General features: G+C 49.6%; 2 protein-coding genes across 2 annotated transcripts; both read right to left on the bottom strand.

Annotated features, from left to right (window-relative positions):
- Positions 1–688: 688 nt before the first annotated feature.
- adamts1 (ADAM metallopeptidase with thrombospondin type 1 motif, 1) lies at positions 689–6,405 on the bottom strand. The gene is made up of 8 exons (XM_086225240.1): positions 5,227–6,405; positions 4,224–4,564; positions 4,006–4,138; positions 3,455–3,912; positions 3,185–3,371; positions 2,927–3,105; positions 2,530–2,705; positions 689–2,442 (listed from the first exon to the last, which is right to left on the bottom strand). The coding sequence occupies exons 1-8, from the start codon at positions 5,849–5,851 to the stop codon at positions 1,701–1,703; spliced, it is 2,841 nt and encodes a 946-aa protein (XP_086081366.1). The 5' UTR covers positions 5,852–6,405; the 3' UTR covers positions 689–1,700.
- Positions 6,406–10,701: 4,296 nt separating this feature from the next.
- On the bottom strand, positions 10,702–22,770 carry adamts5 (ADAM metallopeptidase with thrombospondin type 1 motif, 5 (aggrecanase-2)). Its single transcript, XM_086224419.1, has 8 exons — positions 21,392–22,770; positions 14,357–14,489; positions 13,962–14,129; positions 13,412–13,695; positions 12,283–12,466; positions 12,022–12,197; positions 11,765–11,940; positions 10,702–11,389 (listed from the first exon to the last, which is right to left on the bottom strand). Exons 1-8 carry the CDS (start codon positions 22,478–22,480, stop codon positions 10,702–10,704), a joined length of 2,898 nt encoding a protein of 965 aa, XP_086080545.1. The 5' UTR covers positions 22,481–22,770.
- Positions 22,771–22,773: the final 3 nt, after the last annotated feature.

Below are 22,773 nucleotides of genomic sequence, written 5' to 3'. Positions count from 1 at the left end.
AACCAGCCTGCTACGTGGAGAACTTCATCATTTAACTCGACGCAGTGACTCGGCAAAAATAATCCTCACTCTGTGGTTAAAAGCAACTTCAAGATGATCCGTTGTGACGGTTTGCTGCGTTCCTCTCAAAGCCCCCAGAAGGAACTGAACAGCTACGCCAGGGGTGCCAGAGGTGAAACTACGCAGGTCGACCCCTAGGAGCGCCTGGTTCGATCTGTCGCTAGTAATGCTATCTTTACAAACTTTAAGCCGTGTTAAATTCCAGTTAAGGCCCGGTTTGGTGTGGGGGTTTTTTTTCGCCACTGGCCGGACTGCCAAGACATTGTGGAGGGACTGGAAAAGGAAAGTGAATGGAAAAATTAAATACTCCCATTAAAATGGACAAAAACGTTCCGATCGCGTGGTGTTAACAGACCATGACGAAGCCTTTTTGGAGCTCAGAAGGTGAAGAAAAAAAAAAAACAACACACAAAAACATTCGAATGGCGCCTGGAGCTCCTCTCACTCACTTGCTGTTCTTTGTCTTTTTGATACGAGCTTTCACATGAGTCCAGAACTGTGTGTGTGTGTGTGTGTGTGTGTGTGTGTGTGTGTGTGTGTGTGTGTGTGTGTGTGTGCGCGTCACAACTTCAAAAAGACCAAGGAGACATCAGCTGCACAAGTCAATGTGGTACTTTATTCATGAACCTAGGACCATATATATATATTTATATATATATATATATATATATATAAACATTGTATAAATACTCTATATATTCTACTTCCTTCTGTGATCTCAATAACAAATAAAAATAATATTAAAAAAAAGCCACATGATTATATATAACAGGCTGTACAAAAATAAATAATGTTTGGATATTCTGTACAAAAGAAAAAACAAAACAAAAGGCACCTTCGCAGAAGGCAGGAGAGACTTACTTATGAAGTAGTAGCAGGAGACAAGTCCCTCTTTAGGTCTCCACACACACACACACACACACACACACACACACACACACACACACACGCACGCAAACTCTTTGGTCTTTGAAGAGAGATATGGCTAAAGCACAAAGTACGACATACCGAGGCCTTAAGAGACAAAAAGGTGTTACAATGTGCCGCTGGCAAAGACAAAATGAAGTGCTACAGGTTTGTGATAAATAAACGTGGACTGGCGACTCTGAACATCGGTCTTCTTTTCCATACCTGATGGGGTGAGTAAGTCGACTATGAGCTATCTATGGTTCTCTATATACTCTGCGATAACCTCCCCAGCCCTCGCGTGTCTGTCCAGCCCAGCTTGGACAAACATCATATACATTTGCGGGCACACGCACGCACGCACACACACACACACACGCACGCACGCACGCACGCACGCACAGGCAAGTATGACACTGGCATTCCTCTCCGTGATGGAGGCGACATGTGCCTCTGCTGTGCTACGAAGCAAGACGGCTACCAGCAGTCTCCACTGCTGCAGCTGGGGGGCAGCACCACTACGGTTCCACGTTTTGACCCCAACACGAGTGGGTAGGAATGTACGGATGCAGTCAGTGTGGAGCCGCTGACACGTGAGGTGACCATGGAGAACTGCAGCATGGGTGTAAACATTCACCTGCCTCTTTAGGTCGGATGTAGGAAAACGGAGGCAGTGAAGATGAGAGTTCTGAATGGTGGGTGTAGAGGAGGAGGTCGGATGGTTGGAGCAGTTCTTAGCAGGCGCCCTGATAGCACAGCTCAAGCAGGGGTCGCGGCCGGTCTTTGGAGTCACAGCTGTCGTGGGTTAGCGTGCGCCCGTCGTGGCCAATGCAGCGCAGCTGGCGTTTGCGGAAGCCTCGGCCGCAGGTCTTGGAGCACAGCGACCATTCTCCGAGAAGCCAGGAGGGGCAAGACTGCGAGGCACAGGACCGTGAGGCCAAGGGGCGCAGCTCCTCAGGGCAATCCTTGGAAGGACGGCCATGGGGGTCCAGGCACACCACCTCTCTCTGCTGTGTTCCTCCTCCACAGGTCTGCGAGCATGGACCCCACTCCCTCAGAGTCCACTCAGCTCCGCCTACCTCTCTGATAGCATTGATGGACTGGCGGCGGCCCCCGCTGTTGTTGCCACCTGAACCGCCATTGCTCGGTCTGGGGGCGAAGTAGCTGTACTTAACCCGGGGCCTTGGGGCCTCCCCTACCGACAGCACCTGGATGATGAGAGGCTCAGGGAGGGGGGCAAAGCTCCGGAGCCTCTCAAGAGTCGCCGAAGACCCGCTGTATCGCAGCAGCGCACCTCGTAGTGCGATGTCTGTCTCCATGGTCATTAGCTTATAATCACCATTTAACAAATAATTTCCGTCTTGACGACGCACTGCCAAGTAGCTGTTGTCATGGCGACCGTTGCCAGGGGCACGTTGCTTAACATCCAGATGGGTGGCACCAGCGGGGATAGTAACCACATCCTGATATCCAGGTCTGGAGCAGAGACGGACAGTTGTTAGACTAAACTGCACATTCTGAACAAACGTGTTTTAAGGTTCCACAGAGGTCTGAAATATTTACCTGGCACGTTCGAGTGCACCCGACACTTTCTTGCAGGTAGAACCATCTCCCCCACACACGCCACATTTATCAAAGCGCTGATTAGAGCCGATTACACGGTCACATCCGGCCTTGACACACTGGCCTTGAACACAAACCGAGGTGGAATCTGGGCTGCAGGGTGTGCCGTCGGCCACCTGGGGGCGACAGAGAGGCGCAGATGGAACTTAAGAGTTATGTCTAGAAAAACTGTTACATAAGAGACTGTGTCAGAAGGTGAACAGTAAAAGTTCTTTCCCCTTCAGTAGCCTGAGGGCCGAGAGAAGTTACAACAGCTGAACCTTCACCTTGCAGGTCTGCACAGGTAACGCGACTAAGACGGTTGCATCAGCATTTCAGTGGCAGCCACGAGCCTCACCTTAGATTTGAGGACAAAGAAATATCCGGTCCCCTTGGCCCGGCACACCAGCTTGCAACGGTCTTTGGGTGAAACTCCAGCGTATTTTGGCACCCACTCGACTCCATCCCCTGAACCCAGAGACACTTGGGCCGACATGTCATTGTGGGCCAGGCACTGCTCTTCACGGAATGAAAGGCCTGAGGAGGAGACGGAGGTGGGTCAGAGTCACTCCTCGTTCATCTGTTTTAAATCATGAGCCTGTGATTAAAGTCTTACCATTGGTATCAGGGCATGTTTCTGTGTTACAGGAGCGGTACTGGATCCTCTTTCCCTCGCAGTACTTGCCCCCATTCTTGGGTAAAGGGCTGTCACACGCACGGAAGGAATACTGCACCCCTCCTCCGCAGGTACGGGAGCAGTCACCCCAGGGACCCCACACTCCCCAGCCGCCATTGACGGGAGTCTGGAAAACAAAGGTGTATAACATTAAAATCTGGACCTGGATCAGAGCCTACTGGTGGACTTAAAGTGGCTCTCTTGTCCTACCTGGTGTTTGGCAGCTTGGCTCTTGGTGAGACACTGTCCTGCTAGGCAGTAGCTTTCATGCCCACATGGCGTCCCATCAGCCCAGGGAGAGTTTTTGGTCTGGCACACCAGCAAACCATTGGACGTGGTCACGGTGCACCACAGAGCTGCGCACGTAGTGCTCAAGTCGGGGCAGTGCAGGGAGTCTTCGCCGAAGGTAAGCCGACACTGATGGTCCGCATCATAGACTGTTCCGGGGAGGGGTTGGGGGAGCGGCTGAGGCTTGACCGGTTTATCCAGCAAGCACTGACCGTGGCCGTTATCGAGGAAGGTGGTGACCATGAGGGCGGAACAGGGGGACCATGGCTGCTGCTGGTCCAGGTTAGACAGGGTAGATGCCATCATGTGGGATCCCCAATGGGCGCCGTTGACCCCAGAGCACAACTGGGCGTCATCATGAGGCATGTTGAAGACGTGACCTGGAGCAAGGACAGGAAGCAACAGGTCGGTCAGCACTGGAATCAGGAGTTAGAATGGTTTTTCTTTTACGTTCTTGTACTTTTTCTTCTTACCAAGTTCATGTGCGACAGTAAACGCCGCCTGTAGCCCGTCGTCCTCAATAATAGAGCAGCTTCTGTCGGGGTCGCACACGGTGCCCACATCCGCCATCCCAAGAGTGTCACAGGAGTGGGCGCCACACAGGTCCTGCATGGGGGGGCAGAAAAAGGATCATCCTCCGGTCTAGTTCTCAATCTTTGAGGTTCTTAACACACTTTTCCCCTCAGCTTACCGTCCTGGTGAAGAGCATGGCGGTGTCGTAGTGCTCAGGATGGCGGTCACTGGGTGGGTTGTGCTGCCGTTGCCACTGGCAGAAGTTGCGGAGGGTCATAGCAGCGTTGGATGACACCTGAGGGCCTCGCTCTTCCTCGTACACCACCAGCAGCTTCACCACCGCCAGGCTGATGGAGTTGTGGATGCTGGGGTGGCGGTAGAGGCGGGATGCAACAGCCATGATGGTTAGGAGGTAAGGTTTGAGACCGGCGCCGTGGAACTCAGCCATGGACTGGTCAGCCACCAGCATGATCTCCAGGTAGCGAGGGGTGGAAACAAAACGTCTGGTCCTCTGGTGGGCTGAGGGAAAGCAGGGGAGAGAGAGAAGGGTGAGACCAGGTTCTTGGGTCATGTGAACACATGTCACCCTTGAGACATTTGTTGGAAAGACTACATCTGGAGGATTCTGCCAGTGTTCAAAGCAGGAGCCACAGAGGCTTCTTTTATTCTGAAGGATAGAGGCTCCAAAGAGAGCTCCGGATGTGTCTGGAGGAGCTGCCGTGACTCAGCGTCACACCACCGACAGCTCCTCCTCCTCGAGGTCCACATTCCTAAAATGACCTTTCCTGGGGGGAAATTATGAGAAAAGGGAGAAAATCCTTTTGGGGGGGGGGGGGATTTCTGCCGGTGCGAGTTGTACCAGGAGGCGAGTGTACACGTCTCAGCGCTGCCGGGCTCTGGCTGGCCCCAACCCCTCCACTCCCCTCCTCCTCGTCTTCCTCTCGGAAAAGAACTCCCCACCACCACCACCACCTCTCTCTCCCCCTCCCTCCTCCCTCCCCTCCCGTCTTCCTCTCTGGTAGTGAGTGAGTGGATGGCGCTGTCAAATTGCGCACGCTGTGCGCTGGCAGCTGTCGGGCCAGCAGCGCATTCATCCTAACTAGAAACACCGGAAGATTTCTGGTGAGCTGGTAAAAGTTCATGTCAGCTTGTGACGTGAGGGGGGGTTTGTGCAGCCTTACCTGTCTGGTCTGGATCAGCCGCTCCGCGCCTGCCCTCTTTCTCCAGATTATTTGGCACCCTCTCCTCGTCCTCGTTAACCCCGCACTTGGAGCTCCCCTCATCAGCCAGAGTTTGCCGACCTCTCCTGCGGATGGTGTGGACATCCTCCTCATCACCCAGGAAATCACTCGAGTTCCGGGGCTGAATAAAATACTCAGCCCCCTGAAAGTAGAATCCACCCCTGAGTCCGTGGCACAGGTTGAGCGCGGCGGCGGAGTGCTCTTCTCCGTTCACCGTGCCTGAGTAGAAGCAACCCGGTTCGTCTCCGGTTTTGGGTTCCCCGGTCGGTTCGGACTCGGCACTCCCCACAATGTGGAAGACGAACCCCGGTGCCAAGAAGGTCTGATCAGGCTCGAGCTGCAAGATCATCTCCTTACCAAATACGTCCAGCTTGTACACCCTCATCTCGGACTCCTTCTCTATCTCTTCAGGGGAGAGAGTCCGCCACGGCTCGGTTCCGCTCGCCGACCGGGCCGCCGGGTCTAATCTGACCGGCACCACGGTGCTCTCCTCCCAGGCGCCCTGCGCTGCGCCGACGCATAAAGCGGCAGTTAAACCAACGGAGACGTAAAGAAACCACATCATATAACTAAAATCCGACAAGTGGAAAGAGAAAACGATAGTAAAGTTGTTTTTTTTTTTTTGCAATGAAGCAAAGGAAGTCCTTCAAAGTTTCCACTATTATCTACACACCGCGAGTCTTTGAATTTCCACAAAACTCTCCCCCAAATTACGCATTAAAAAAAAATCTAAAAAGGGATCAAATCCAGTGCAAAACTCATTTAAAAGTTATGTGCAGCTCAGACTTGTTACACACACACACACAAAAAAAAAAAAATGAAAGAAAAATCAGAAAAGTTCTTTCAGTAAATGAAGCTGGATCTCAGCAGTAAATCCAACAGGTTTCTGTCCAGGCTGGTGTCAGTTTCTCTCTTTAAATTCGTTTGCAGCTTTACTTTTTTTTCCTTCTTCTTCTTCTTCTTCTTCTTCTTAAAAAAATATAAGAATAAATTTCGAGCTCTGCTGACCCGTCTGCTCTCTTCTCTGCTTTTGCCTTGCAGTCAGAACCAACCCGGTCCTCTCCTATTTATGCGCCTGCCCCGGGACCACCCCTTTCCCGAGGGCCCTTTGATGTGAGACGGGCCAAATCCCGTGCGCAACGAAAACGTACCAGCAACCTGGAGCGTTGCCATAATAATCAAGCATAGTGGAGGATGGGGAGCTGTGGGCAGGGTGAAGTTTTCCTCTTCGAACTGTTGTCGTCAGTCACTTCGGGCACATCCGTTATCACTGCGTATCAACGAGGATTCTGATCATATCACGGACGTGGAACGCTCCCACTTCCAAAAGTTTTTTTTTTTTAAATGACATTTATTTATTTATTTTTAGATTTTTAATAACTTTGATGAATCACATATTAAAGCTTTCCAACTGAGAAAGGGTTGACAGTGTGGAGGAGTGATATAGTGGTGCAACTGGTCGGGACTGGTAACCATATCATGCTGGCCGGGGCTCCGGGTGTTACACACACCTCCTCCGTGCCAGGCCGACTGTGGTGCGCTGTGGTCGGGCTCCGCGGCTCTGCTCCCCGGGGAAAGGCAAAGAAGAGGGGCCGCTGAGGTCTTAAGGTGGAACACTTCTTCCATCAGCCTACCTCTGTGGTGACTCGAAGGCAGACGTAGCCCCCGTCCCCCGGCTTCTTCCCCCTCCCACCCGAGCTCTTCTTTGACAGGCAGGACGACTTTACACCGGAGTTTCATCAAAAACACCTCACAGCTGAACTCAAACCCGTTCACATCGGAGAAAAGGGAACTTTTCACACTCAGAATCCCTCCAACCTCTCCCCCCAAACTCCAAACATCCTCAATATTGTTAGAACTATTATATCATACAGAAGCAGCCGATACGTTTAAATTTCGGCTAAAAATCACACTTGAATTACGTGACACGATCGTAAAACTCTCAGTTTTTAATTCCTTAACAACATGGAACCGCAAAGTGTTCAGTCTGTGAGGGGACACGTTTAGGAAGTCCACCTTAAAATCACCAACTCAGTTGCGATACCGCCACCTTCCAGTAAGCGGCAGCAAAGCGTTTAGAGCGATTTCAGGAGGCTTTCTCTGTCACTTAATTGAGCAATCACAAGTTTAGCCGACAGGTGGCGGTGTTGCACGATAAATTAAAGATAAGGAAAGCTGCAAACCTTCAGCCAACGACCGTAAGGGGGCAGTCTTGGATCCAGAATGAGTCTACAGGCTATTAAAGTAGAGGTAGACTTGTTCCCAGTCCGTTATGTGTGGGAGCAACGCATAAAAATAATAAAAATAAGTATTAGAGTACAACTTTGTAAAAAAAAAAAAAACACTATCATAAATGTAAATATATGTGCTTCAACCCAAGGAGATTAGCTGTGCAGCTTTGGTGAAGTCATTCTTCGGCCTTTTATGTTCAATAACTGTGCTATCGCCTGTTTAGTTTTGTTTGTTAAATTTCAGTGAAAAGGCCAGCCAGATTCACTGCGAATGGGAATCATCCATTATCCGATATAAAGAAGAAGAGTGGAGGATCCAATATGGCGTACTGGCAGGTACCGAATGTAATTAATTAGTGATATTGATAAATATTGACACTAATCAGCAACGTGCTTATTTTGTCACATCCCTTGTTTTACTGTGTCAGTTTCACTTGCGTTACATTAACGACACATCTATCGGTGCACAGAACCCATTCACTCTCTGTGGAGTTTATTGTTCTCGTTCTTTTGTCTTACCTTCAGAAATATACTGAGGTGTAGCGGTTCTCAACAGGTGGGTAGGGACCCAAAGGTGGGTCATGGAAGTATATTTCTGTTAAGCAAGGCCTCTTAATTGGATGTTTGGGAGATTCTACTGAGGTTTCATTCCGTACCAGGTCCAGACTGCTCCCTACGGCGGTAGCGCTCTGTCCCACCGCTCCATCAGATCGTTCCGACCCTGGCTGCCACGTTGGAAACAGTGGAACCGAGAGCAGCAAGGTTTTGTTTGAACATGTTGACCATCAAAATAAAAGCACAAATCGGGTTTAAGTGAACTCTGCAAACACTTTGTTGTCACTTAAAGGAATTTTCGATCGACTGTTGTGAACTTAAAAGTTGCTAATTGCAGTTTTGTTTTTTTTCTTCCTTTAGCTGCAGCGTTGAACCTGCAGGGCCACCGTACATGTCGGCTTGTAACCGCAACTTACAACACATGCATTTGAATACAATGAAATAAAAAAATAAAGATTATATATATATATATATATATATATATATATATATATATATATATATATATATATATATATATATATATATATATATATATATATATATATGAGTGAATTGATTTCCCAGCAGAACAAACACCACAGAAACAGAGATATTTAAATATATAGATTTTATGTACATATATTCATGTGGATGACTAGAAAAGAAACACTATATTCTTACAAAGGAATGATTCTGCACAGTCATATTCCTAAGTTAAATAGTAATTTGATACAAAATTACTACAATAAATAATCTCATTGTTTTGTTATTCACACATACCAGTTGTACAAACAATAAATTACAAGCTCAGTGCTGTGTTTCTGTCGTTGAGCGAGAGGGCTTTCCTCATCAGAAGAGTAGATGTGTGTGTGTGTGTGTGTGTGTGTGTGTGTGTAAGTTGGATGGTTCAATGGTGTGTGTGTGTGTAAATGTGCTATATGAGAATATGTGAGTAAATGTAAGTGTGTGAGGGAGGAAGACAGGATATTTAGTGAGTGGTGTGTTGACCATGTGGAAATGTTTAGTCCTGCACAGGTGCATTATGGGAGGGGTTTGCCACATATAACAGGTACCAGGAAGTTATTTTAGGAATATAATCAACTGAGCGTTGTTGGGTTTTTTTTAAAACCAATTTTCGACAAACATAAGCGAGCCTTTCATGTTTTATCTAAAGCAACCTGAGGCGTATTTTCATTCCGAACGGACCCTTGAGGACTTGAAAGCGCCACTTCTCTCCTCTCCTTTCGTCGGCCTCGAGCGTCAAGACTCAGACGAACGCGATCAGAGCTCTTTTGGGTGAACTCATCATTTAAAATCGTCCGTTTTGTGGCATTACCTGACAACATTTACGTGGCAAACACCGCCCACCGGGATAAGAGACTAATTATTTGGACATTTAACGAAACAAAAAAAAGAAGAGAAAAAAAAAAAGAGCATAATTTAATGGGAGGAAAGACAATGAGGAAAGTGTTGAATTGCGAAAGGACGTAAGTGACTGCATCTCTCTTGTTGTGTTTGCGAGTATCCAGGGCGCACGTTGTCATTTCTACCGTTTCCTAAACGGGCAAACAGAACACAGGGGAACCCTCCTTAGCACCAGCATGATGATCGATACAAACCAGAGTGAAGAAGCTTCAAGACACATGGTACATTATGTGCTTTAAACACAGGCCTGGGTGCAGAAATGACGCTAGCGTGTGTGTACCAGCATGCACACAAACACTTTTTAAAAACGACGACGACAACAACAACAACAACAACAACAAAAATAAAACCCTCAAATTTTGTGACTCGTCTCCGTGAAGGAGTGTCGTGGTTGACAAGTCGGTCCTCCGGAGGCCACCTCATGCAGTCGCCTCTGCACTGTTCGGGGTGATTATCAACTGAAGTACAATCAATATTTGTGTCACCAGGAAGAACTTTCTTCCTGAGTTGTTGCAAGTGTTCGGGGTGGGGGGGGGGGACCTGAGCACTCAGACTGAACAAGTCCGGCCGGTTCTGCTCGTTAAGCGTTCGTCCCTTACCGCCGTGCACCGTTCGTTCATCAAACGTCCCCCGTTTATTTGACTCGTCCCCCTGCTGGTTTTGTTCAGTCGTGTTGCTTCCAGGTTACAGATCGCTCAAAACGCCAGGCAAAGAAATCAAAGACACGGTCAATAGCTTCCCATTCGTTTGGGGCTCTTGTCTCGGACACACACACACACACACACACACACACACACACGACCAAAGACGCTTCCAGATCCTCCCAGTGGAAGAATGCATGGAATAACACATAACACACACATGCCATTACAGGAAAACCTCGAGGTTTGAGGCCTGAACTTAAGTTATTGTCACTGATAGACCACGTGGAACGGCATGCAACTCTTTCGCTATGCCAGGGCGACTGTCAAACACTAATCGTCCTGATGTGCTCTGCATTCCTACTTTGATTCCTGAACATTCGTCTGGTGGAAAATCCGGTGCACCCACCACACCACAATCTGTCTCTGAGTGTCTGCGTGACTTGGCGAGGCACCATTCCTCTTTAAGGTCTTCAGTTCATTGGTCCGTAGTCCTACATCCAGCACTCGAGACCTTTATCAGATTTACAGAATTTCACCTCCCCCCTCCCTCCCTCCCTCCCTCCCTCCCTCCCGCCACTTCAACATTTCTTCACAAGACAATGTTTGAAGGCGGAGGGGCGGGCGCCCAGTATGCAGCCCTTGGACAGTTTCCCATCCCGGTCCTTACACTGCACAGTTCTGCTCTGCCAACCAGTGTCGCAAGTCCTGGAGCAGGTCATCCAGGGTCCTGTCACCCACTGAGGCCCTGGTGTCGGGGTGGACGGACCTGGAGCTGTAGGTGGCCCTGAATGCAAGACAGGGGGAGCAGAGGGGGGTGTAGTGGTGCTACTGGTGGTGGTTCTGGTTGTGGATGAGACTGTTATACTGCTCTGAAATTGGGCCAAGCTTACATTGGGGACCAGGGGTGCTGATGGCTGCTGGGGGCCAGTCCGGCGCTGCATGAAGAAGCTGTAACGGACATCCAGGGGCTTCTTCGCGTCTGTTGCTAGGATTTGGACTACCAAAGGCTCCTGGATGGCCCCAGGGCCCATGCTGTGGAGCCACTCATCCCTTTGGCTCCATCCGCTATAGTTGAGCACAGAACCATTCAGGGGGATGATGGTCTCGGAGGTGGAGATCATGAACTTGCCATTCAGGAGGTACTCCCCATTGGGCCTTCGCAGGGCGAGGTAGGCGCTGTAGCGGGTCTGGTCTTTGGCCTTGTGCTGACGAACCTTGATGTGGGTGGAGCCAGCGGGGATCTTCACGACGTCGGTGTAGCCTTTACTGTTGGACAAGAGGAGGAAAACTGACGATCACCGCACGGAAGCATCCGAAGATGAACGCATTCGACACGGTGACATCTCAAATAACGCCGCATCTCAAAATTCACCACGGCAACAATGACCACAACATTACACCCAGACAGAAGTTCCACTTTAAAAGGCCGAGCAAATGAGAGACACGGACAGTGATTCATGCGTCTGGAGTCAATTGAATTGCAGCCTGTTGCTGAAGTGAAGAGGCACTTGTATGGAAAAATATGGTTACTTCCAATTTGTTCTAACTGGATAATTGAAGTGGCGCTCACTTCCAGTTTTTCCTTCCCCCTCGTCAACTTGCACATTCAAATGTCTGCATGACAAAAACTCTTTTCCTCACCTCTTCTTGGTGAAGTTGCCCACGACGCGTATACATCCGGTGCTGTCGCCGCCACATATACCGCACTTGTCGAACTGCAGCTTTGACCCGATGATGCCGTCGCAGCCCGTCCGTACGCATTTCCCCTTCACGCACACCGAGCTGCTGTACGGCCGACACTCAGTCCCATCAATCACCTGCAATCAGACCCATGAAGGTCAGTGGGGGATGTCTCTTTTTTTTAAGTTGACTGCACCCTCCTTGCGTGAGTAGCTCACCCTTTGCGAGAACACCACGTAGTATCCCGTTCCTTTTGCTCTGCAGGTTAGCTTGCACACATCTTTAGGGAGAACTCCTGCGTATTTAGGCACCCATTCCACAAAAGTTTTCACTCCTTTCGGATCCGTCTGGGGGCCGTTGCGTAACTCACATTGCTCCTGACGGAAACTCTTATCTGGGGGGGAAAAGGAGCATTGAGAGAGGTTTGATGTGATGTATTCTGTGTAACTGACAAGCATCGCACACGCCGCCACACTCACTTGACGGTGGACAGGGTGTGACATTGCAGGAGCGATAGATGGCTCGCTTCCCGGTGCAGTAGCGGCCGTTGTTCCGTGGCGGCGGGTTGTTGCACAGGCGTTGAGCAAACTGCACTCCGCCTCCGCACGTTCTGGAGCACGCACCCCAAGGACCCCAGGAGCTCCAGCTGCCGTGGTTGGACGCCTGGGAAATGGAGAAGGAGGAGAGGTTCGGTGGAAGTTGGTGATGTAGTTACAGGGAGAGCCCTCTGGAGAGACTTCTGTGATGTCACGTGGAAAAAGAGATGGAAGTAACTCTCATGTGATAATAAGTACGTAATTAAAATCCCTTCAGCCACTCATGAAGTCGGCCTCACATGCTTCGCCCCGGGAGTTTAATTCCACCAATGAAAGGTAATTATTGTGCCTTTCCAACCAGCCGTCCACGAGTCATCAGTGACAAAATGCCCGCATTAGCGACGTTTAACATTTTATGAGACAATACTGATTTTATAGCGGCGAACCTTGTTTGGAAAAAGCTTTTCAATTTCCGCAGCCGAAACTCTAGATTTATTAAATTGCTTCTTTCCGCAGTAAAAGCGACTTCATGTGGAATCACGCTGCAAGAAATATACGGAGGTTAAAAGATTATGCAGTAAGTGGAAGGATTTAACATTTTGCTCGAAGCGGGAAAGGGATCATCACACAAGAACTTGGGTCGGAGCCGCGTGTACGAGTTCCTCTGCCAAGTAAGACTCAGGGCGCGTCATGTGACAAATAAACACAAGAAAATATGGTTTCCCTCCCTCTCTCTCTCTCTCTCTCACTCACACACACACACACACACATTTCTCTCAGCCAGCCAAGAACATATTTGCACATTTAACTCATTAAGCCTCAATTCAATTTGGCCAAAAAATGAGGTTAAATAGCACAGACGAGCAGTGGCATAAACAAAGCAGATCATCCATTTCATCTTAAGGGCAGCTGCAGTTTATTCCCTTTTTCCAGAAGTTTGGACGCTGTGGAGAAAAAAAAAAAAGATCTGTGCTTAAAATACCAGTTTTTGAACAATAAAAAGGTCTAATTATACAACAGGGTCTATTTTGGATTGCCCTTTTCCAATAATATCTCCTGTTCTACCTCTTACCGAGTAGTGTCTCTTGCGTGTTTTGTCCACACATTTCCCCTGCAGGCAGATGCGTCCCTTCCCGCAGGGCGTTCCCTCCACAGCTGGCAGTTTCTTGGTGAGACACACCATCTGTCCGTGGCGGATGACGGCGCACCAAAGCCGGGAGCATACGTCCATGCCGGGGCAGACGGTGTACTCTGGACCGAATGCCAAGCGACACTGGCGGACGGCGTCGTAGCTCTGGCCCGGGAGTTCCTCGGGGCCCAGGAGGGGAAGGCGAGGTGAGTCTAGGAGACATTCGGCTGGGCCAGGGAAGGAGGAGGGATATGAGCATATGACTTGAATCAGTCAGTGCAAGTGCAGGAGCAAAGTATGACTCATCTGTATTTAGCTGCGCTTTCACTTCTTAAAGAAAGACTGTAAATGGGTCCGCATTAACGGAATAGTTTGGTGCCAAATGTCGACAAAAGCTTGCCCGTGCATGCAATTTGCAGATCAACTAAGTAAAACCTTCAAAAGGACGCAAACGGCTCTCACAACTATTCCAGATGTTTTCTCACACACTCACCGTTGCCGTCGTCGAAGAAGTCGGTGATGGTCGCTGACGTGCAGCGGCTCCAGGGTTTGGACGCGTCGATGGATGTGAGGATGGACGACATTAGGCGCTTGTCGCTGTTGACGCCGAAGCGCTCTTCGCAGAACTTGGAGTCGTCGTGGGACAAACCCAGCAAATGACCTGAGGCGGCGGGATAAAGGAATGTTATGGCTCGAGTTTTTGGAAGACGAGACGGGGAGACTCGCCACGGGTTTCCACATGCAGCAAGAATGAGAAAAGAAAACACGGAGGCAGGTGTTTGACATCAGACAATACCCCGACGATATCAATCAAAGAGAGATGCTCTGACGGACGCGCAAGCCTCGGCGCGTCTGTATTGTTGTTGCTCTGCGTGTGTCCATGCTTACCGATCTCGTGAGCGACGGTAAATGCGGCGTGGAGCCCGTCGTCCTCAATGACGGCGCAGCTCCTCTCCGGGGAGCAGATGGTGCCGACGTCGGCCATTCCCAGGGTGTCGCAGGAGTGGTGGCCACAGAGGTCCTGCACCAAGCAAACACTGTTGATTAGCACCTCATCCAAACTGTCATGGGACGTTTCTTCCCAGAGTTTCACGAGAATCCAGGTTTATCTACTCATGGCGTTCCTCTGTTTGTCTGGGTGATAAAATTCTAGGAATATTTAAAGCTGGAAACATCAACAGGGGGGCGTGGCCTGAGTAGCCCCATAGATGCGAATAATCTTTGATCATGAGATGGAAGAACGCAGTGCACAAGCAAGCCCCATATATTTCTCTTACTGAGACTTTCAGACTCTTTTGCAACAGCAAAATTACCCAAATTCCTCATCTTAACTTCCCATGGAAAGTTTCTGGAAATGTAACAGGAACTTCCCACTGCTTCGCGACCTTAAATATCAGATTATATGAACCATGTCCTAAGTGTCTTTTATTCTCCGACTTTTCTTCATTCGCCAATCTGAAGTAAAACCTTTTTAAAACAGCGTTGAGCTCCTTGAAGGAAAGGTTCCAAAAGAACATCATCTCCCATGATTCAACATAGTTGCAGTCCATTATGTCTTCAACCTGACCTTGATTAGAAAAAGGCCTGTTTTAAATATCCTCCTCCATCTGTGTCTGTCATCGGGTGCCAGAGTATTGATCTTTGTTTTGATTCTCACGCGTCCAAACAGATGAGGCCTCGGGGCTGTCGAGCTTCGCCGGGGTACGCCGAGATCAATCAGTTAATCATACCGTCACATCGCAGCGCACATGGCCCGCGTGCACATGCGGTCGCAGCGCAGCACGCTTAGAATTCAGCGCACAGGCATAAGCATGGAGACAGGCATCTATGCACATGCAAAGAAGAAAAACACACACACACATCCCCATGGAGAAGATGAATCGTCATGTTAAGTGGTGTTGACAGGCCTGCTGGGTCGTGTGTGAGAGGCTCTCAGGGGAGGGTGTTTACCCGCTTTGGGTAGATCGGTTTGGAACAAACTGCCTTGTGTTCTGCATTCAAACACACACACACACACACACACACACACACACACACATATACACAAGTGACTGGGTGGGACCACTTCACGCACACACACATATGCACTCAAATACACAGAGGGAGTGCTTATGTCAATAAATAGTATGAATATAGAGGATGCAGCACATGAGCAGTCACACACACACACACACACACACACACACACACACACACACACACACACACACACACACACACGTTACAGGACGTCTGCTTTTGCCAATTAACAGCAGGATAAATGAGAAGCACAGAAAAGCTCAAAAAACTATAGAAGAAAGTTTGTTTGGAATCAAACAGCAGGAACATATGGAGAAGTTTGCCTTCATATTTGGTGTGTTTCTCTTTCCCTCTTTCCCACACTCTCTCACCCTGACGTCCTTTACATGTCCCCCCCAAGTTCCATTTATTTATTCATTAATCCCCTCCGAGGCTTTGGCGTGAAAGCTGATAGCGTTACAGTGTGACAGGAAACACGTGTGTGTGTGTGTGTGTGTGTGTGATGGAGGGAGGGAGGGAGGGACGTTTGAAAATAAATACTTGTAATAATCAAAAAATCGTATGCCCTTTGCAACTTTCTCATCCTTTCACAGACAAGCGAACGGGTGAGAGTGAGGGGAGGGAAAGAGAAATAAAATAAAGGAAATAGGTTCAGGAATCAGACGCCTGGAGGTGCGTGTGGGGGGGGGGGGGCGGGGGGGGGGTTGGTGTGGATGCCGGATATTAAATAGAAGAAGCGAGAGAACAAGGAGTTACAGAAATATTGGCAGAAATAACAGAGGAACAGGTGGCACGCTCGGTTGTGAAGGTCAGCCGATGATCAGAGCTGTGCGGTACCACTTGTAGTCTGAGCCAAGGCTTGTGTTAAACACACACACACACACACACACACACACGCACGCACACACACTGCGGTGTGATTTTGACAAACGTGTTCATCAGGAGGAAAAACAAACAGCTCGACCTGGATGGGTCACTAATGAGGGGCCAACAGTGACTAACTGGCTGTCAGCTGTTGAGTGATGTGGTGGATTTTCCTCAGGTACAGAACAACCACTGTTATTAGTGACTTGTTTGATACGTGGAGACACCACGTGAGTGCTCCGGGGATGAGATTATTACTGCCAACTATGTCTGTTGGTCGGTCCGACCAGACCAAGTTTCTGGTGGTGGGGGGGGTTGCAGTGAGGCTTGACTAAAAAGACGAAACGTGAAACCCCACTTAGGAGCGGATTCCTTCTTGCCATTGCCTTGATAGCGATACGGGGCACGTGGAGGCGAGTTCAGGTTTTACCCAGATGTGCTCTCAGGTACTGGAATTTAGCACTGATTGATTTATCCTGATTCTGTGGAGGGGTTCAAGTTCAGCGCCCAAAAATACTTGCACTGCACTCCAGTGTTAACATCGGCCCCACAGGGAGTTTTTAGCGACCCGTTTCAGTCCGAAGTTGTTACCCACATGTGAGCAGAACCAGGAAGCATCAGCTCTTGAGATGATAAGACCGATGCAAACCTGCCTCAGGTCAGCACTCCAAGGTAGCGTCTGACCGTGATTGCAAACAGGAGTTTAAAGTCAGCGATCATCAGCATCACAGCGAGAGGAAGGGAGAAGCCTGCCGTGTTCCTAGCAGGCAGACCCATCAACCCTCTGGCCAGTTGTGTATGCTGACAGACCCCCGGGCCAGGGTCAAGGCTTCAGGATCCAAAAGCTGTCTGCAGGCTGTCAACATACACCAGACGAAGTGGAGCACGTGTGAAATATCAGGAACAGTTAAAACAAACAGAGGGGCTAGCTGTGACGGGGGCGAGGGCTGGGAAATGTACACTCCGACGTACGGACGACAAACCAGACGGGAGAAGAGAGGATAAGAGTAGAGATAGAGGACAAGCAGGGAGGAAAGGTGGATTGCTACTTTCCGTGTGATGACGTAACTACTACAAAAGGTGAAAGATATGGGTTTGATTGCTTGTCAAGAAGGCATATGAAGTTAGCACAATGCTATGGCATTTATCAATGTTCAGATGGATGAAAATGAACGCTTATGTTCTACTTTGTGTCAGAAAGAGTTTTAAAAAAAAAAGGTCAGGAGAGCGCAGGTGAGGTGTTCCTTTGCTGAGCATGCAGTCTACATGCAGCCAACACTTGCAGCCAACAGAAATTCACACAGCACACACGCATGACAGCTAGCAGCTAGTTAGCGTGCATCGTAGCATAATTGTAGCCTGTAGTTTGTGGTTTAGCAGCGCCGTGTTAGCGAGGTGTTTACGGCGCGCAATTGGAAGGAGAGACTAACATGGAGTTTAGGTACCCAACTTATACCAATCTGACCTGAGAGCAGTGAAAGTGACCTCTGACTGGGTTGAAAAGGTCAGCCCCTCTGTATCGCCGGCATGGCAAGCACCTGCTAGCAATGTCTATCCAAATATTTGTGCTACTGCTGCGAAAAGAAAATGAAGAAAAATAGAAATAGTAGGGTGAGCACATGTGCATCTCCAGAACTGTGCAGCCCAGCCGGACCACCTTACAGTGGGGCTTTGTCTCCTGTCCAAGCCAACACAACCATGCATAACATTTCATGTCCCCATATACACTAACACTCTCTCAGAACAGCCTGAGTCCCCTCTTTGTGTTTTGTTCTGGTATGTGTGACACTGCGTGACACCAGCACATGGGTCAGCTCACTCTGGGTACAGGGACCAGACCACAAAGACTTCCCTCCAGTACTATGTGCTCTCCTGCTGCACCCCTCCCCACGTGGAAACAATGGAACGGTCTGACTTCACAGTCAAAGTCTTCAATGAGCTTCAGTTCTTGTTCAGCGGACTACAATAATCAGGATCTTCTTCACAGTTGTTGCAAATATACAAACGGGGTCTTTATTTTCATTTTTAGCGACTTGACTTGTGGAATTTTATGCAGACGATCCCAAAAACACTTTTTTTTTTTTTTTTTTATACCTGGCAGACCGAAGCTCCACCATATCCAAAAAAAATCGCCCTCCCTTCCTGAGTTTCCATTTAAGATACATATCGAGTTAAAGCCATGTTACATGTGTCACAACAATACTTCCATTTTCCAGCAGAAAGAAGAAAACACACACACATTAAAAAAATAAAAAAAAAAACCCAACCAAAAACAAACAAACGAAAAAAAAAAAAAACCTAAAATGTATGAGACACCTGAACCAAATAAAGTTATTTCCTGACTGGCGTTTTGTCAGTGGAAACACTCGCCACATGAGTGGACACACAAATTCCAAAGAAGAAGGGCGCACGCAAGAATGTGGCCTTTAATGAAACACAAGCACAGCGCCGCACTATTTCCCCGCCGCCTTCAGATCTGCTTGCCTGCCTGTCATAATTATCAACGAGCAATTTAAGCACTTAAGAGTCACGATAATGGACTTTAATACCCTAAAAGGTCAGGGGTCAAAGTTAAAGTGAGGTGGTGGCTGTTGTCTCCGGCTTACTTAGGTAACGGCCTGAAGGGGAAAGGTCATGCTATGTGCTTGTTCTGCATGCCGGGCAAAATGAGCTGCAATTAAGACTTGTTTGAGGTAAAGAAACGTCACATGTGAGGGTAAATACTAGAGGTTCCGCCACAGGGTTCTCTAGCTTTCGCCCTCGAACGGCGAACTGGAGAGACGTTTATGAGTCATACAAATTGTGACAAGCGAGACCGGTTTATTAGATTAACCTACTGACCTCCTGCCTTGACCACAACAGCTCAGGAGGCAGCAGCTTATTCAGAGGATTCGTTTTTAACATCGGGTTTTGGGTGAAGTCTCCAAAAAAAAAAGAGATTGGCATCACCCTCCTACCAAGAACTACAATTTCACGAAAACACTCGAAGCTTTGATTTAAGACGCCTATGTTGCGTTTGTTTAAGGGCGGTCACTTGGGGTTTGGACCAAACCAGCCAGGTCTGTTGAAGAGGTGCTCCTGAGTCCAGTTTCTGGGGAGGAACCAACAAACTCTGGTCGGTGAAGAGGACTCTAGATTTAACCCGCGTTAAAACAGAACGCGACGAGTTAGCGGGAAAAAAAGTAGAGGAAATACCGCCGACAAAATGACCTCCATCCAAACCCAATGCGGAAAAAAGGCTATTTCTCACAACAAATTCCTCCCACGTTCTCTCTTGATCCACGCTACACCAAGTGTAGCGATACTGGACCACATATGTGTCATAATCCCACCAAAATACAATCATACCACACCAAAAAAGGTGAAAAAAGTCGTCTAAATAAGCACTAGCGCAGAACTTCCTGTAACTAGTGTCCAGCTCCCGCCCCTGACACTCATCTGACCAATAAACAGCGCAGACCGGTGAGAAACCGTGAGAAACCACGTGGTTTCCAGTGACGCATTTTGCTTTACTGCATTTTCCGCTTTGTAGAGAAAGAAATAAAAAAAAATAATAAAAAAAAAACCACACCAACACTCATCAACCGATTCAGACCACAGCAAATATAACGATGGGTGTGACAGCACCTTAAATCAACGGGAGAGCGGACCTTCGCTGCCAGGAGAAGCACAGCCCGGTCAAAGAACGCAGAGAAGTACACAGATTGACATGTTTGATTAAAGGCTCCTGTCCACTTAAGTCCCTGCCCTCTTCCTCGTGAGGTTTATCTGTTTCCGTGCCCACCCCGACGAGCCCAACCACCCACCGCCGCCACAGATGGCACCCTCTTCTGTCTGAGCTTGCCCTCGCAGGTGTAGCAGCAAACAGGCTTAGCGAGAAACCTCAAGGCTGTTAGCTCGCTGGACTCTTTGGCAGCGTGCAACACTCAGGTATGCACCAGGAGCAGCCGTGCCAACGAGTGACGACGCAAAGCTGCGCGGGGAGATCCGAAGTAACCCTCACCACCTCTGCGTAACGCTCGCTTCTTCACCACCCATGACAAGACCTCGCATGACTTGAACGCACCACAATCCAAGGCGAAGCTATCGGACATGTCTACTGGAGTTAACCGCCGTGAAGCCACACCCAGAGAGGTGAAAAATGCATCTGCTGCCGTGGCTTTGGACCAGGGAGGGAGGGAGGGAGGGAAAGGGATGGTGAAAGAAGGGATAAATGAGTGTGGTCTCCATAAACGTAAGGCTGGTGTTTGTTTTTCTGACGGCTCCCAGCTCCAGCTGACAGACGCTGGAAAAGTAACCGGTGGGGAAAATGTGGACTGGAGGGAGAGAGAGAGAGAGAGAGAGAGAGAGAGAGAGAGAGAGAGGATGGGATGTCTACCTAATTAGTGGGAGTTTTAAGGATTTTTCTGCAATGCACCCTGCTGCTCATTTTCAAACATACCCAAGGAGGAATGTGCGTGAACGCGCCTCAGATCACACAGAGGCTGTCAGGGGACCGGGGGGGGGGGGCAGAACAGTCTGCCTAGAAAAACACCAGACACAGGAAATACAGTTTTTATGGCGGTTTTACAGATGCCGAGGTGCGTTTTAGGGCCAAGATTCAGAAGAAGAAAAGAGAAAGTAAAAATCAGAAGGTGAAGGGAAACAACTAGCAGGTTCACAAGCGGTGCACGCGCACCTGACCGGACCGCTCTCCACGCGCTTGAATACTGGGACATAAAACACTCTTCAATAATAATCATAATAATCATACGTCACCGACATTTATTTGTGTATAAGCGTGTCGACAACTTTAAATGTTTTTTTTTAATGTTGTATAAATGCGTGAAGTGCTTCAATTCATACGTGTTTTGTCTTGAGTTCCCAACAAAACAGCCAAACTCCGGTTAGCTAACTGCTAGCTTAGCTGACTAGCGTCAACGGATAAACAAGCCGTGTCGTCACTCCGCCGCCCAGCATCGCACCTGGCCGCGACGCTGCGGTGGGGGCGCCTCGGCAGGGGGGACGAGGGGGAAGAGGATGAGGGGGAGGTTTGTTTACCTGCCTGGTGAAGAGGATGGCGGCGTCGTGGTGGTGCTGGTGGTCGTCGTCCAGCGGGTTTTGCTGGTTCTGCCACTTGCAGAAGCTCTTGAGCGTCGCGGCCGCGTTCTTGGTCACCTCCAGCCCCTTCTCCTTCTCGGTGACAGCGGTCACTTTCACCACCGACAACCGGATGGGGTTCTCGATGCTGGCGTGCCCGTACAGCTTGGAGGCGATGGAGGCCAGCGTGAGAAGATAGTGGTTCAGGTCCTTGCCGTATTTCTTGGTCATGGTGTCATCCGCCACCAGGAGCAGCTCCACGTGCCTGGCGCGAGAGACCGACCTCTTGCGCCGCGTGCCGGTGTCCGGTTTGGTGAGCCGGCTCCACCACCTCCTCCCGCGGGCTCCGTGGTCGCCCTTGTCTGCGGCGGGCTCCTCTTTGTCCCGCTTCCCCTTCCCGCGACCTTTGCGCCCGCGTCTCCCCGCCGCATCCCTGCGTCCTCTGCGCCCGTCGCGCGTCCCGCAGCTCTCGCGCCCTTCGCGCATGGCCTCGAAAGTGAAGCTCTCGCGCGTGAACACGTGGAGCGCGCTCTCCGCGTCCTTGTCCTGAAGGGCGCGCACATCGTGCTCGTGTCCCTTTGCCCTGATGATTGGCGTGATGGCATAGCGCGCGTGGTTTACGGCGAAGAACCCCTCGAGACCACCGCCGCAGAGGTTGAAGACGGCCAGGGACTCCGGGTTGGAGTCCACCGTCCCGCGGTACACGCACTCCTTCTGCAGAGGCGCAGGGCTGCTGCCCCCCATCATCGCGAGCACATACTGGGGGCTGAAGTGATGCGACAGCACCGACTCGTCACGCTCCATGTCCAGCTGAAACCGGCTCCCATCCAGGTACACCAAGTACCCCACCTTCCCTCCTCCGTTGTAAATCCGGTCAATGGTCCTCACGACCCCGTCCGTCCTCCGGGCAGGTGTGAGGAGCGACCCGTTTGCAGGTGGGAGATAGAAACCACTGAAAGTAGAAAGCCCGGCTCCCAACTCCACGCACAGCAGCAGCAGTAGACGGAACCAGAGCAAGCCCCCGACCGGAGCATCAGGGAGCCGCACCATTGTTCATTCCAACCCAACTAACATCTACAGGCCTTTCTCCACTAAAACAACCCCGGAGCAGCCGGAGACACAACTTTGCGCATTTGTTCCTCCAAACGGCGCATCCTCCCGGTGTCCAAACCTCCCATGCAGCAACACACAGTGGTAAACAACAGGCGAAGAAACAAAACCATTGAGGGGAAAAATGAGACAGAGCAGAGGGAAGGAACTGTGTGCAGGCTGGAGAGCACTGGGTTGAACTTGGAGAACAAAATCACAAAGTTTGCTCTTAATAGGACCCGGAGAGAAAAAGT

The sequence above is a fragment of the Aulostomus chinensis genome, chromosome 1, assembly GCF_037954235.1.
Source record: "Aulostomus chinensis isolate RoL2024-O1b breed Wild chromosome 1, RoL_Achi_v1.0, whole genome shotgun sequence".
Taxonomy (NCBI): Eukaryota; Metazoa; Chordata; class Actinopteri; order Syngnathiformes; family Aulostomidae; genus Aulostomus; species Aulostomus chinensis.
This window is presented reverse-complemented; position numbering and strand designations above follow the sequence as displayed.